The following is a 16,890-nucleotide window of genomic DNA, read 5'->3' as shown; positions in this document are numbered from 1 at the left end:
AAAATAGAAATCTGCATTAGAACTTTGCTTTTAAAAAATGCATAAGAACTACAGGCAGCATCAAAATTTTGAAACAGCAAGGGGCGTTTTCTAAAACGTGATTTTTCGACCGTAAGTCTATTTTTCTTCATTAGCCAGCCTGATAAATTTTAAAATGAGAAGGGAATAATATATAAGATAAGATATTGAAGAAACATTTTTTTATTCTTAAAAATTTTTACAATTTGTTACCGCAGGCTGCTTGAACCGTTATAACTTAGATGGTAGCACGTGTTCATCATTTAACAGCATGGTTAAAATACTAAATAAATTCAACTATGCTCTTTTTTAAGCGTAGCTTTTCGAATGTATTAAAAATGTGATAAGCTATTTGTTTTTTTGCAAAAAGTAGAAAAATTATATATTTTACCCTTCAAATGGAGGTAGTAATTTTTTTATTTGTAGAAAGAGTCAAAAACTCATTAGAAGAATATATATTTCAATACACGATTTATTATTTTTTTCTGAACAAAAAACAATTCTATCGTAGTCTGAAATCTTAAACCTGTTACTTATATTTTCGCTTACATTATGCTTTAATTTTCTTACCAGAGCCAAAGCTTAAAAAGAAAAAAAAACCGTACAATTCAGAAATAATTTAGCACAAAGCCACTTCAAGTTTTCATATCAGCAAGGAGCGCTTCCTTCTCATTTATTCTATTTCTTCATAGTTGTTATACACTTAACTAAGTGTTCATGTAATGCGCGATATTTTTCTAATTTTTTGTTGCAGATGGTCTGGACGTGGGCCCGAACACGCATTCTCCTGGTTACGAAGAGAACGCTCTGCCGATCAAGCTATTCAGCTCTGTCGGTCATAGCGCAAATTAAAGTTATAAGTTTAACCGAAAACCTCATTCTAGTTCTTTAAAACAGGTTTTTCAACTGAAAAAAAACAATTTTTAGACCATGGGTCTATTTTTCGTCAGTAGCCAGCACCATAAGCTTTAAAATAAGGCGTAAATCAAAGAAATCGATCAAGAATTGAAGAAAATCTGGCGTAGAAACCAAAAACAGGCTACAGAAATAATATATAAGGATACCAGAAAGCACAAGAATGAATATTTACTTTTCTCATAGTTAAAAATAAAAACAGTGAAGCAAAATCATCATTCTAGAGCAATTTATGTTCACATACAGTTCGATTTTGTAGGGAAGAAAAAGAGAAAATAAATTCTACTTTTTTCATTTATTAAATCTGAAATTATTGTTACCTTTGCTTGGAATTATTTTACGTACTACATGCATAAGATTATATAGTCAATTAAAAAAACTCAACGGCCATGGCAGATGTCCAGACCTCCCTGGACCCTCCCTTGTGTGTGCCACTTTCATGGAGTGGAAAGAAAAAAAAAGAGGAAATTATCATGTAGTTTCATTGGTATTTTTTTTTTCTTTCAGAGCTGTGGAAGATAAAAACATAGGACCTCTTGTGAAGACTATAATGACCAGATGCATTCATTGCACACGTTGTATTAGATTTGCCAGTGAAGTGGCAGGTGTGGATGATCTTGGAACTACTGGAAGAGGAAGTGACATGCAAGTCGGAACATACGTTGAGAAAGTTTTGGCATCTGAACTCTCTGGAAATATAATTGATTTATGTCCTGTAGGAGCATTGACATCCAAGCCATATGCATTTACTGCCAGGCCTTGGGAAACAAGGCAAGGTTTTTTTCTTTTTTAAACCATTGATTAGTTGTAAGATGCTTTCAATATTATACTGTACTAAAAAATAAATAGGTCTATTTTTTGAAAATTGTTGCTATGTGTGATGTATTATTTTTTATTACATTTTACCTTTATTCATGCATTAATGAATTAAAAGCATTTTTATTGTAACAATGAAAATGAAATATCTTTTGCTGCTTTTTTCTCGTTTCTAATCAGACTTTAAATTTTTCAGTGGTTTAAAAATTTCAATGACATAATTTATTCTTATAAAAAATTGTTTTTCTGTTTTGTACTTTTGTCTTTATTTAAACATTTTTGTTCATTGTGCATTTCTAGTTTGTTTTCTGCAGTATAAAAAATTATAAGATTTTAAAGTAAAAAAAAATTACAAATTTTGAATGCTTATTTCTTTTCTAGAAAAACGGAATCCATCGATGTTTTAGATGCTTTGGGGTCCAACATAATAGTGAGCACTCGAACAGGAGAAGTCTTGCGAATACTCCCTCGTTTAAATGAAGTAAGGAGCTTCATGAGATGTTTTTTTGTAGTAACCTACTTTACAAGTGCTAATATATAACTTTAGCTGAAAAAGTGAGATATATTTTCAGTTGTACAAAATCGCCCAATTTTTTGATCTGAGGATTGTGCAACTGTTTTGTAAATTAGCAGTGGAAGGGGAAGGGGAAAAAAATTCGTACTTTTTTTCACAGCTATGAGATTTCTTGTATCCGTGATTTTCTGTCCCTTTTTTTTCTGGAAGTTTTAGTTTTTTTATTGTTTTTTTTTGCCAATCCCCCTCCTCCCCAATATATATATATATATATATATATATATATATATATATATATATATATAATAAAAGTGAAAAATATTGACCACACCAAAAGTCCATAGATGCGCGACGCAGCAAAACTAAAAAGCCAAGTAAATATAAAATTAAGCAAACAGAATTTCAAATATTAAACAAATTATAAATAATTAATGATGATAAAAAGGAAAATTGCAAACAGCTATTAAATAGGAAAAGATAAAGTATGAATCCAGAGCTCATCAGCCATGGAGGATTCATTAATTATGATCAAAAGACCAAAAATTTAACTATGAACTAAAAGAGAATGTTTAAGCTCCAGTACATGCAATATAGAGTAACATTGGGCAAAAGCACCACTTGCTAAACTAAAAACAATAAACTAGAGCTCAAACCTAAATCTAAAAGCAAGGGGTTTCGCCTTGACTAATTAGGAAAACAAGTTCCAATAATTAGTCATCCACGGGACAGTACCTGCCTATAACAAAATTATCTTACCTTGAAATCCATATAAAAGAGCCAATTCTATTGTTCAACCTGATAGAAATCCTTTCCAGTTGTCAACGTAAAAATAAAAATAAAAATAAAATCATATCCAGAAGATCAATCCAGAGACATACAAGTCGCCTTTTTCCCACGTGTAAAAATTCATCCACCCCGGTGATTCATAAAAAATGGTTTGTCACAGTTGTATCATACATTTACACAGTTAAACAGTTTCAAAAGAAGCGAAATGCTCATCGAAGGCTATACTTAAGCAAATGTTTTCAACCAGATTTTTAGGGAAGTTATTATTAAAAAGTAAGTTTTTGAGTACTAAAATTTCTTGCTTAAATGCAGAAATGGTATTACTAATTCTTTTTATTCTGATAGCTTGCGAAACAATGATGCCATTAAAAACCTTTTTACTTAAGCAGGAGGAAAAATCTTGTAAGCTGTTAACTGTGAAAATGAATTTGCGTCTTTTATCATAGATTGTAGTGGAACAATTTGAGTCAATTTGTATGTTGATATCCAGGAAATTAAAGCTATTTTGATTAGAACTAGTCTTTTTGAGCGTTAATGAACTATGATAAATAGTTTTGTTAAGTTCAGAAAAATTCGGAAAATTTATACACAAAAGGTCATTGATGTGCCTGCAACAAAGAGGTGTAGAGGAAGGATTGTCAATTAAATATTTTCTCTTATAATATAAAAGAAAAAGGTTGGCTAATGTAGAGCTAAAATTAGCTCCCATTGCAATGCCATTAATTTGTTGAAAACATGAATTACCATTTTTGAAAAAATTATTGAAAATACAAAATTTAAAAAGACCAAGAAAAAACAATTTATTAAAATCAAGGGAATCCTTGACCGAATTAAAAAGTTCTGACACAGAGGAAAAAAGTTCAATGAGTGGGATATTGGTGAAGAGGTTTTCAAAATCAAATGTATCCAAGTTATTTATATCAAGCATATTAAGTAAATTGATCATTTCTACACTATTATTAACAATCCAAAACCAATTCTTTTGTTGAAGTTTAAGTTGTTCGAGAATTTTTTTGAGAAACTGTTCAAGTTTTACACTCAGATTTTTTCCGATGGTGTTGGTGGCAGAGCATATAAAACGAAACCCAACGGGTGTTTTATGAAATTTGGAATTGCATATAAGTAAGGTAAGTTAACAGAATCAGGACGTGGCAATTTAAAAAGTTTGTAAGCAGCTGCAAATTTTTTGATGATGGAGGATTCATTAAGTTTGGAGGAATTATAAGTGGTGGTTTTTTCTAGTTCATTTTTCAAAATATTAGCATATAATTTTTTGTAGCAGATAGAGTAATTAGAACTGGCTTTATCAACAACTGTAAAGACAAAGGCTTTTTTAAACTCATTAATGGCATTATTTTCATCAGCAGAGAGATGGAAGTATGAAGATACTGTGTTGACAATATTACGTAAACTACAATTTCAATTTAATTAAAAAGTGGTGTCTATAAATAAATATATAAATAAATAAATAAATAAATAAATATATATATATATATATATATATATATATATATATATATATATATATATATATATATATATATATATATATATATATATTTTTTTTTTTTTTTTTTGCAAATTTTACATTTAAGGAAACATGTTTGAAACTTGGAAGAGATGTCAATCCCTGTTTTTGCTTTGTGGTCATCCATGTATGAAATTAGTTTTAAGCAAACAGTAACAAACTACAACTCTAGCCACATTTTCATTCTGAACGGGTCCAACGGATAAGAGTTACTTTCTCTTTCATAACAATAAGAAAATGCAATTTTAATAACATCCGTTTTAATTTATATTTTCAAGAATTACAAGTGGTATCTTCAGAGAGAGCAGAATTTTCTTCAATAAGCATTCAAGTTTTCCAGTTCAATATTTATTGATTTAATTTTGTACAATACAAAAGTGATGAGCAGCAACAGGTTCTGAAGAATAGCTAAGCTGGTCCTAAATCAATACGTATTACCATTATTTTTATTTAGTGTTTTGATAAATACACTGCGATAGATGATTTTCAATATTAATTCCATTTTGTTCAGGAAGTTAATGAAGAATGGATATCTGACAAAACTAGGTTTGCATATGATGGCTTGAAGGCTCAAAGATTGGTAACTCCAATGTGCAAATCAGAGTCTGGTTCTCTGACTCCTTGTGACTGGGAAGAAGCATTAGTGAAAGCAGCAAAACAGGTATGGTTTCATTGAATCTCATATGTAGCTTAACTGTTAAATGTTACTTGGTAAAGGTATGAAATAATTTCGTCTCTTTTTTAGGAGCAATAGGTATATATCGCTCGTTTGGAAGAAGATTGCCTCAGTACTAAATTCTTTAATTTTCCTTTTTTTTTCGCTAAAAAGGCTACAAATGATGCTTTTTTCCTTGGAAAATAATGAGATTTTTTGTTCTAATACGAGGGTTGTTTTTTTTATCAACTTCCGATGTGGTATAAAAATAAAACTAGAGAGAGTAATTAAATAAATTTATTATCAAAAGTTAGGTACATTTTTAGTTACTTTTCAACATAATCGCCATTTAAATTGAGGCATTTTTCATACCTGGGTACAAGCTTCTTAATACCTTCTTCATAGAAGTTTGCCGCCAGTGATTTGAGATGGGTTTTTACGGTGTTTTTTGTAGCCTAACTTGTCAGTTACGATAGTGTATAGGGCTGACCTTGAAATCTCAGGAAACTGATCAGATAGGTTCGTAATCGTGAACCTCCGATTGCTTCTTACAGTTTGGTCAACTCGATCAACGAGGTCTTCGTTTGCGACCGACTTTCGTCCTTGGCCCCCTTCATCATGAATGTCACCTCGTACAGCTTTAAATTTCCTACACCAATCACGCACTGCACTGTCACTCATAAAGCTTTCACTGTATATTCATTTCATTCTATGGTGAATCTCACACTTGGCGGGAGATTCTATCATGGTAGCCATGTTTATGCGTCGCTAGATAAACTGGTGATGGTGTTGGAAGTCCGAAAACGAGTGAGGTTGTAGTGGGAGAGGTGCGCAGTCGACTGCCGCGCATTGCTGGTCGATGCCGCTCACCCTGCCGTCTAGTGGCACGATCGGAAGTTGAAAAAAAAACAGCCCTCGTATTTACCACTGAAGAGCGCAGCAAATTTACTTTTCTTACAGCAAATTTCCTGAAGAGTTACACTACAAATGCTTCTCCTGTAAAATTTCATTTCTTGTGTTGGGGCTCTCTTCTTCCAAATGAGCGATATGGAATATATTGTCTTTAAATGGGTATTAAAATATTATTAAAAAAAAAAAAAAAGTCTTCAGAAAAAAAAAGAATAAAAGAAAGCTTCAGAGCTATTTTCGTTAACATTAATGTATGTAAGTTTTACTGTAACAAAGGAAATTGATATAAATGACTTTTAAACTTTTATTCCTTTTATAAAAATATCTTTTTTGAGCTCAATTGGATTGAATTCTTTGCAGCTGGTATTTTGTCATCTATCCTTTTATATTTCTCCCTTAAAATGATTGTGCTCGAATATTAGAAGTTTTTACATCCTAAAAGCAACAGCACACATATAGGGGGGCAAGGGGGGGGGGTACAAGCCCCCTTTCGAAATTAGAACTTCCGTGTTTTTAGTACTTTTTTCTTTGCAAAATTGTAAAAACATTTCTTCTCTAGCCATTAATGAATAAGTTATTAAAAATGTCAAATTTTAATGACTCTAATCTGTCCTGAAATCAGTTTCCACGGGGAAAATGTCCAGCTAAACCGCTGGGAAAATATTTGAGCCCCCCCCCCCCTTGCAACTTTGCATATGGGTGCCCATGCCTAAAAGGTTATTCAAAATTTAAAGCTATTAAAGGTGGTGCAAAATTTTATTTATGCCTTTCAAGATGAAACTACCTAATGATACTTCCAGTTACAATAGGCATTATCTTGTGACTATAAATTGTATCTTATACATTGTTTAAATATGTTTTTACCAAAGTTCAAATCTCATAATTTGTTTTGGTTACAGATTCGTTCTGTTCCACCAGATCAGATTGCAGCTCTTGTTGGTGGATTAGTTGATGCTGAGGTAATTAACTCAAATCTTTTCAATGTTAATTTGTGAATGGTTTGGTTCATTTCTTTAAGGTGTTTTAAATGTATTGCTTTTATTAGGTATAATATTCAAACTGAACTTATAAGTTGTAAAGCTCAATTTTTCCAGATTAAAAAAAAAAAGAAATCATTTTTTTCTTTGTGCTACTCTAATTAATGTTCAAAAACATTTTAATTGCAAATCTACTTTTCGGAAAAATAATTTTTTTAATGTTATATCTGGGAGAAACCATGGTACAGCAGGCCTGGCTCTGAGGGTGGGCGACCTATGCCACTGCCTAGGGTGGCAGATTTTAGGGACAGCAGATTTCATGATGGCAAAATGTAAGGAGGCAAAAAAAAAGAAAGAAAATCTCAAATTTGTTCCTTAGTTTTTTTTGCAGCTCAAGTTGCAGCAGTATGTTGAAAGTATGCTCAATGATTTAAATTATGTTATGTTATTAAGACCAGGGGGGCGGCACTTGTCAACCTTGCCTACTACTACTACTACCAGAGCCGGCCGCAGTACTTAGTACACTAGTTAAACTAAAGTATTTTCAATTGGTTCTACACAAAAGAGAGTTCAGAAATTAAATTGATCGCCACCCAAATAGAAGTGCCATATTTTCTATGCAACTGTTTGGGTGAAACATGGTTTGTCATATTCTTACATTGTTCGAATCTGTATTCCTAAAAATTCCAGTTACCCAGCTATGACAGTTTAACTCTGAAGTACAGAGAATATGGTTTCAATGCTTTCTTGAAAATAAATTTTTGTTTCAAGGTATATGAACACTCATGTATGGTGGAGCAATATAAAGTTATATTTATGACTATTCATACTCATCAGCATAAAGAACATTCTAAAAATGTGCATCTTTCAATGTGTGAAGTGTCGGCACGGAAAACAACACCCTCTAACTAGTCTTCAAAAGAAAATGTAGGTTGAAACAAAGTGTTCTGGTCATGTATAAGTCTTTCCTGTGTGAAACACTGCCTTTAATATCGATCAAAATGAAAACTCTCTAGAATAAATTAAACTTTTATAAAAACACATAAGAGAAAGTGCACAAATGAAGCTTTGTTTTTTCAATTATTTGCTCTTTTAGATGGACTACATTTTTCATGCTTAATTCATCAAAAAATATTTGATATTTATCATTGATAAAGTCATATATTAAAGTTAAATTTGCTTTTTACAAAATTTATATATTTTAAAATTAATTATCTTTTAATTATCTTAGCCTTACCATGTAATACCAAATACTATTCGCTTTTTTCCTATCAAAAAAATCCCCGGTTTGGGTGTAGATTTTAATCAATTACAAACTACACATTAGAATATTGTTATTTTAACTATACACATCAGCCTGGCAACTGTGTTGTTATCATCAAACTTTCAAAACATATGGATCTCACACCTCTGCCTAGGGTCACATTCCCAAAAAATTACTGATTGAAGATTGTTAGAAATGTTTGAAATTAAATTTATGGACAATGGTGACATTACTTTTTAGAATCAGATTATAAATGTGAACAAAAGTTCTAAAGCTGATACCGCAGTTAATGATTTGTGATTGACTGTATGATTTTGACTTACCGTAAAATCCCGAAAGTAACCCCCCTATCGATTATAGCCCCCCCCCCCCTTTTTTGTGGAAAGTGAAATTATTTTAAAATCCTGAATATCCCCCCCCCCCCCCCTTTTTAACCTGAAAAAAAATCTGATCATCTTCATTTTCCACTCCCTCTAAAAAAAAGGATAACATTTTCTGCTTTACTTGAAAAGCAATTACAGAGGTTTAGTTCCCCCCCCCCCCCCTTCGCCCCCATGTGCAGGTTTTCTTTTCTAAAAAAAAAAGAAAGAAAGAAAACAGAATGATTTGAACAAAAAGGAAAAAAATGGTCTCCACGGTTTATTCCTTCCAAAATGTTTAGACTCCTTTTGATACAAGGGCGCCTGTTTTTTTTTTGTTGACAGTATTACAGCAGAAATTTATTTGACTGTACTGCTTTTTATTTATTTTAGAAGGAGCGTTTTTGTTCTGACTTGTGAAAATGAACAATCTTCAACACGACGCCATTTTGAAAACGTGGCGCCATTTTGGAAATGCGTTGCTTAAAAAGTAGCGCGAAACTTAAAAATAACCTTTTTTAAAGGCAGAATAAAATAATTGAACGAGTTAATGATCATCAGAAATGTATATTTCACAAAATCAAATAAGAGATTTGTCTCTGTTTGCGTTCGCGAACTTTGCAAAGCTCAGTTTTCGAAATTACGATCTTCGTAACGAATTGGCGGCCGTGATTGCGATTTTTGCTTTTATTCTGAAACAAGAACGTTAAGATTTTGCTTCTTTTACTGTAACCTTATTACATTCAGTACATGATGAATTTTCAAGCGATAAATTATAGGGATTTCGCCAACTAAGGTACAAAATCCTTTCTTTTGAAAAAGATGGCGCCCACATGCAATTTTTTACTTCTTGAAAATTAGGACAGGTTTTTATTAATTAATTTCTCACTCTTCATTAATATTAACTCTTATTTACTTATTTCTTTTCTGACTCTAAAATTAATTCTACTAAAAACAATTATTTTGGCTCATTTTTCAAAAAAATCTCGATTATAACCCCCCCTTCTGAAATTAACAAGTTTTGTTTTGAAAATAGGGGGGGTTACTTTCGGGATTTTACGGTATGGTCTGATTTTTGGGGGATTATTTGTAGGGATACCTTGTTTGGACTGATAGATATCCAAAGTAAACTCCTGAAGTTTTTTTAGAAATATGTTTTTCCTCTTTAAAATTATACCTTATAGATTGCAGATTATATTCAGAAGCTTGTGCTATTTGAAAATATATGGTAGTCTTTTTTTTTTCTCTCACGTTTGAAAGATGAGCCAGTAATAATGTAATTCTAAACACAAGCAGAAAGCTTGGCTGAAGTTTATTTTCCCTACCAAATTTTAATCCCCAACACTTTATATTCACTTGAAAATATTTTTTTATTGGGGTTATCTAATATTTGCAATGTTGTATAATTATAGTGGTATTCAATGTACATCATTTAAGAATAAGTGAGAAAATTTTGTGTTTATTATGTTTTGTTGATATAAAATAAAACTTGAATTAAAAGATGTAAAAATGCATTGTTAATGAAATTTTTGTTTTCCTAGGCTCTTGTTGCTTTAAAGGATTTCTTAAATCGTATAGGGTGTGAAAGTTTGTACACAGAAGAGAAATTTCCAACACAAGGTTCAGGGTAATTATGCTGCATGAGAACTCAAAATAATGTACTCTTTGTCCATGAAAAACTAAAGTTTAATTTTCCCCCCCTCTTTTCATAATATAAATTTAATGCATGTATTTTTTTATTTTTATTTATGATATGAATTAAATAGTTCCTTAGGTGTTATTGCATTTGTAGTTTCTTTGAAATAATTTATATTTATGCTATTATCTAGCTTGTACTAAGTTGTCGACACATCTAATCATATTTGCTTGAATTAAATGTTTGTCGAATGACTTTTAATTTTAGTCTTTAACAAAAACAAATATGCTTCATATTTTTGTGCAATGACAAATTTTGATTTGCAATGCATTGTTAAAACTATTCTTTTTTCTTTTTTTTAGTGGGGGGACGGGGGTATCATAGTTTTTGTTAAAAAAATCTTAGACTTTGAGGTACAAATATTTATTGGAACCCGTCAAATTTGGCGGGCAATCTCTGATAAAAAAGAAAGCCCCCCCCCTCCCCCATCATACCTTGATAGGTTATTTTTTAGTTTTTTCAATGCATGGCACTGAAGATAGTAAGCTTATAAATCAAGGAAAAATAATTAAAAGTCACATCACAATTTAAATTTTTTTTTAATAAATTAAAATACATTACAATATTACTATTCTCTGAAATTACGCCTTGGCTAACTAATGGTTTTTTTAAAAATGATACGAGGAAGACATTTAAAGTTAAAAAAAAACAATTCTTAAAGCTACTTCATGGCTTAATGCAATCGGTCAGAAATTTTTAACGCCAATAATTCCTAGTTTTATTTTAAATATTTTTCCAGGATGCAGTATGCCAGCAAAATCGTCAAGCACTTAAGAAGCCGGAACAATTTAAGAGTGACGAATGTGCAGCCATTCTATTGGAAACTTTCCAGTATATGTCTGCAATTTTATCCATTGAATATGTCATGTAATAGAGTTGAGGGTTTACTGTTTAAAAATATTGTCTAGTATTAAACATTTGAAATAATCGTGATGCGATTTTCAAATACAGTGAAATTCCATTACTACTAACTTTAAGGGATTGCAAATTTCGTTTGTTGTAATGAGAATTTTGTTGTAATGAAGTTCAAGTAATGTAATGGAAATGTAATTGGGACTGAAAAATTATTTCGTTGAAAGAAATATTTCATGTATTGGTATTCGTAGTAATGGGATTTCAGTGTATTTTTCTTTGATTTATGGGCTTACTATCTGCAACACCGTTTACTGGAAAAATTTTGAACTAAAAGCAGGAATAAAAACTAAACTCACTGACATAACAACCCATGGGGTACAGAGCTTACTCTTTTCACTTTAGTTTATGAGACAAAAGGCTATGGGATGCAAGGCAGATATTCTGGTTAGGCAGTTATTAGCTGACCAATTAGCTGTAGCTTCTGAAAATATTTAGTTCAAAGATTTCTTTTTGAAAGAAATTAAGATCCCCCCTTATAAGATTATTATGTTCTTATTAAAATTACTTTGTTTTCCTAAGACGTATTCTTGTCATCTTTTCAATTATAAATAATAGTTTTGAAAAACATTTAGCTCAAGCTTCTGAAGTTGGAGGGGGAGAGGGACATGGGCTACAGCTTCTGAGTGCATCTTTTACAATTTGTTAGTAAAAAATTTAATTGTTTGATTATTTGAAGATGCATTTTTCTAAGTATAAAGTAAATAAAACTACCATTCCCCCCCCCTCATAAATTGGTTTTTAAAAATTAACTCTTTAATTGTTTTCCATTTTTAATTCTTCAATATCATGTATTGGGAGATTTCCTGGTACTACAAACTAAATATGCTGTTTTTGAAAAATATTTCAACTAATTTTGTGTGCAAACTTCAAAATAAAATAAATGTGTTCTAATGATTATGTTATGAGTAAATAATTAAGTTAAATGATAAAAGCTTGTCAAACTATGATTTTTCAATATTTTGTTTTCAAGTTAGATTTCCCCCTCTGCTTAATGCAGTCTTTTCTTATTTTTTTCCCCTTTTAGGAGTGATATTAGAAGTAGCTATCTACTGAACAGTAAAATTACTGGTGTTGAAGAATCTGACTTGGTTGTCCTCATTGGTACTAATCCAAGATTTGAAGCACCTGTGTTCAATGCACGTATCCGAAAAGCTTGGATTCATAATAATTTGAATGTAGCAGTTGTTGGACCAAAATTAGATTTGACCTATGACTATGATGTAAGTATAAATTTAATTCTGCTCTTCATGTGTTTCGGTTTGTAATAAAATATATCAAGAAGTTTGTTCAGAGCTGAATCAGTCCTCTTGTCAACATTGATTTTTAACATCAGTTACATCTGTCTGTGGTTTGTGTTAAGGCATGGCCGCACTTGATTCACTTACGCTTATAGGCCGTCATAATCACTGAAATTCATGGCAACAAAATGTGCGCTGCAGGCATTACCTATTTTCCTTTCTTACAATCAAAATGTCTAATCCCTGTCCAATCAAAAATAAACTTTTGAACATTGTCATTGATTGGTGGATACACAGGATTTTGTTCAGCGCCTCTTGTGCTCAAAATGAGCAATATATGAAATTTCAACATTTTTTGAGAATTTCAAGAGGAGATCATCCTAGGGTTGCTACTAGTTGCATTGATTTAGCACAGAAAAATCATAAATTATCTAGGCCGGTAAAGCGTAAGCGAATCAAGTGTGGTGGTGGTTAAAGTTTCAGCCTTCTTTCTGATTTTATTTATTTTTATCCTTCTTTTTCACTTCATCTGTACGTACATCTCCTACAGATGTTTGCAGAGACAGACAGACTGCCATGTATAAATTTCTCGCATATCATGAATTTCAAAATTTTACTATTTAAATAGTTACTAAGGGTAAATAATTAAGTTGAATGATAAAATTTCATCAGAACTATGATTTAATTGTATGACCTGATAATTGATTTTTTAGATCATAGAGATTAGACATCATCAAATCTGAACAAAAATACGTCAAAATAATTATAGTTATAATAATAATAATAACATCTAACATATTTACTATAATAATGACTGTTATTATGTATGCTGTTGTGGGACAAACAAAAACATGTGTGGAGATTTTTTTTTTTTTTTTTTTTTGAAGTTAGACAAAAAAATAATTTCTAACACTAAGAACTCTTGTAAAAGTTTTTAAAAATTAATTTTGAAACTGAGGGGCTAGTATTCATTCTTTTATATTTGCTTTTTGTTTCAGAAACTAGTTTGATGCATTCTTAGTGTATTAAGCTTTTAGTATCTTTCAGCATGTTGGAGATTCACCAAATGTGTTACAAGACATTGCTTCTGGACGGCATAATTTCTCAAAGGTAAATAAGTTTCTACCACAGAAAATAATTTATAAAAATTATAAATTTTTCTGTATTGAAAAATCTAAACTGCCACATTTTTTTTTTGTGTATTTTTAAAATGTTATTTGGTATTGTTCATCTGTGTATATAACATGCATTAGGTATTTTTTTCTTTTGAAATTCAAGCTTTTTTTCCATTGCTGGAAAAATTTGTTAATTGTGATAATAATGTGAGACCAAAGATTTAATGACTGAACAAGCTCTTAAAACGTCCTATTTTTGCCTTATGCATTGAAACCTTGAACATATAGTATTATTTGGGACACTATATTTGATAAAAAGGCAAAAAATCGTTGAACAGATTGAGTCCAAATTTATTAATTTCTTATGCTACAAAACTAACAATTATAATTCTCTAAGATTTTCTCTCTCTTTTTTGTTCAGTTCTCATAATATTTCTAGTTTTTAAATCTGGTCAAGAACATTTTAGTCATTTTTTTTAAAACTAAATATTTGCTAACATGATTGATTAAAAGGATATACTGTAAAAACACTTATTTCCAGTCGCTGTATTTATGGCAAAGATGAAGTCATAGTGATTTCGAGGACAGAACCGAAAGTTGATTATATACATAAGGTTGAAATCTTTAGTGATGCTGAAATTATCGCAATTACAATGAGCTCACAAAAATTAAAGGCTCTCAAAAATCTGCTTTTACGTTAGTCAATTGTATTATTCAAGTTGCAACTTGCTGTGACACCCAAAACAGTGGAAAACCATCAGCCATTTGAAAATGTTTTTACTAAGCTGAACTATCTTGGAACTTTTTGTTTACATAAACTTCATAATGTTTTCCAATACTGTAGTAGCTTGGAAATTTTTCGCATGTCTTTATTAATTTTAAAATTGGATATTTACTTTTTAAATTCTTTGTTTTACTTGTTACTCTGTTTTATTTTGTCTTAGTCTTGTTGCTGTAACTGAAAATTTTATGTAGTGTACATAAATTTAGTTACAGCAACGAGACTAAGTTGTAATACAAGACTGTACAGTTTATTAAATAAGTAATGAATGCTTATTTATTATTTTTTTTATCATCCTAACTTTTTCTAATTGTATAAAAGGAATATTGTCTATGCATATTTTGTAAAACCTATCTGGATCTAAAGAAGCATTTTAAAACTTTTTTTTCTTCTAGAAATTGGCTGCTGCTCAGCAGCCAATGATCATATTAGGAAGTGAAATACTGCAAAGACCTGATGGTGATGCTATTTATGCACTTGTTCAGAAAATTGCTCTCCAATGTCAAAAATCTGAACATGTGAAGACTTTGAATATCTTACACAGAGTAAGTTGTATTCACTTTGTCATGTTGTTTGAATATTAAACATAGGTCAGCCAAAAAGTCAGTTGCACTACTTAGTAAAATGTTTCTGTCAAAGGCTATGAAGATTGGTGGTAGCATTTCAGACATTTATTTCCATCATGTAATGTAGTGGCTTTCATGAGGCAATTTTAGTTTTTCTGGAAATCAATTGTAAACATGTCTTGACATTTGAAAATATGTGTGCAATTATTCATTTTTTAGTCAAAAAAAAAAAAAAGTTACTGCACCAAAATTTACTGGCTGCAACGTGAAGTGTACAGTAAAAATGCTGTGTCATCTCAAGCTATCACAAAATGGTCCAACATGCTTGAGTATGGATGTACAACAAAACAAACATACAAACTTCTGAAAATGTTTAAGTGGGAAGTGTGAGATCGCACTCTTTATAGTCCACCTTTTACTTAGTGACTTAACTATTATTGTATCTGTGGAAATTAGAAACAACAAGGGGATTGAGTTTATATCAATCCTAGAATATTATATTTAGCAGGGCATAAGAACAAAACATTTTAATTTGTGGGTGAAACTCAAGATTACAGATATTATGTTAGACTGCGCTCTGAAATGTAAATAAACAAACATATGGTGTTGGAGATGGAAAACCTCTTAAGGAAGCCAAGAGTGCCAAACAAACTGGTAGCTAATATAGAATTAGCAGACCAGACAAGTGACCGAAGCAATGGTTCGGTTCAACTCGAAGATTGAAGGCAAGGCATGGTATATTGAGTAAATTACCGCCCATTAGCCAGGGCTAAAGCAGAAATACATGAAATACACCGCCAGCTCAGTCATTTCCAGCCGAGGACTGCAGTTCCGTGCTTATTAGCACTCATCAGCCCGGCATAGGAAAGTGACTGAGCTGGAGATGGAAAACCTCTTAAGGAAGCCAAGAGTGCCAAACAAACTGGTAGCTAATATCGGCTGGAAATGACTGAGCTGGCGGTGTATTTCATGTATTTCTGCTTTAGCCCTGGCTAATGGGCGGTAATTTACTGAATATATGGTGTTGTAACTAATATTATTTAAACTTTTTGTTAATTTTAGTTTTTGACTTAGTGTGAAAGTGTTTTTTCAGAAGCTCTATATTAAGGGTGGCATAGCAAAATTCCCACCGAATTTCCTCAGAAATCCTATAAGTTTTGGCAGAAATACATAACGCTTTCAGAAAAGTCTGTTTTCCAAAGCCTATTATTGACAATTTGAGTTTAACCCATGTTTTATAGTAACCATTTGATTTTATAGGAATTTTTTTGTTTCTCCTCATAAGAGCAACTGTAATATGCAATTGTGTTATTACAAGAACTATTGCTAGGTAGTGATAATAATTTTGTTTAAATGATTAGTAAGGGCAGCTGCAATGAGAAATCCATTTTGATAAAAACATCTGTAAATGCTATTAATGTTTAAATTTTGTTCCTTTTCCTTTCTTTTTTTTTTACATTGAAATATGTTTTAAAGAGTGCATTTAACTAATTTTTTTACATGTCCTTGCTGAAAACTGATTTTTTATATCTTTGATTTTGCATTAAGAAAAAACTGAGTTATAAATCTTGTTCCCAACGAAAAAAGTGTCATGCATCTCATTGTCTCACACAATGCAGTTTATTAATGAGAAAGTATTTTACTTGCTTATTTTCTTTTGAGACCAAGTGTAAAGTATTTTTTTAAATTATTTTAAAACTGCTGAAAAACTGGAAAACCTTTTTCAGCCAATCAAATAATTTGTTTCAACTTGATCTGTCTTACATAATTATTTGTATATTAAGCACTCCTTTTCAACTTTATAAACACATATTTTAAATAAGCTGGTGTAAAAAGTA

At 31.1% G+C, this 16,890-nt stretch overlaps 1 protein-coding gene across 1 annotated transcript in view; it reads left to right on the top strand.

Annotated features, from left to right (window-relative positions):
• The window catches only part of LOC129221596 (NADH-ubiquinone oxidoreductase 75 kDa subunit, mitochondrial-like), a 47,227-nt gene that overhangs the window by 22,096 nt on the left and 8,241 nt on the right, over positions 1-16,890 (top strand). The window contains exons 8-15 of the mRNA XM_054856115.1: positions 1,441-1,704; positions 2,131-2,230; positions 5,089-5,238; positions 7,041-7,100; positions 10,283-10,368; positions 12,377-12,572; positions 13,638-13,700; positions 14,882-15,031. Coding sequence (XP_054712090.1) covers positions 1,441-1,704; positions 2,131-2,230; positions 5,089-5,238; positions 7,041-7,100; positions 10,283-10,368; positions 12,377-12,572; positions 13,638-13,700; positions 14,882-15,031 — 1,069 coding nt within the window. The remainder of the gene's footprint in view (positions 1-1,440; positions 1,705-2,130; positions 2,231-5,088; positions 5,239-7,040; positions 7,101-10,282; positions 10,369-12,376; positions 12,573-13,637; positions 13,701-14,881; positions 15,032-16,890) is intronic.

The sequence above is a fragment of the Uloborus diversus genome, chromosome 4 (assembly GCF_026930045.1).
Source record: "Uloborus diversus isolate 005 chromosome 4, Udiv.v.3.1, whole genome shotgun sequence".
NCBI classification, from domain to species: domain Eukaryota; kingdom Metazoa; phylum Arthropoda; class Arachnida; order Araneae; family Uloboridae; genus Uloborus; species Uloborus diversus.
The sequence above is the reverse complement of the archived record's forward strand: the minus strand, read 5'-3'. Positions and strand labels throughout refer to the sequence as shown.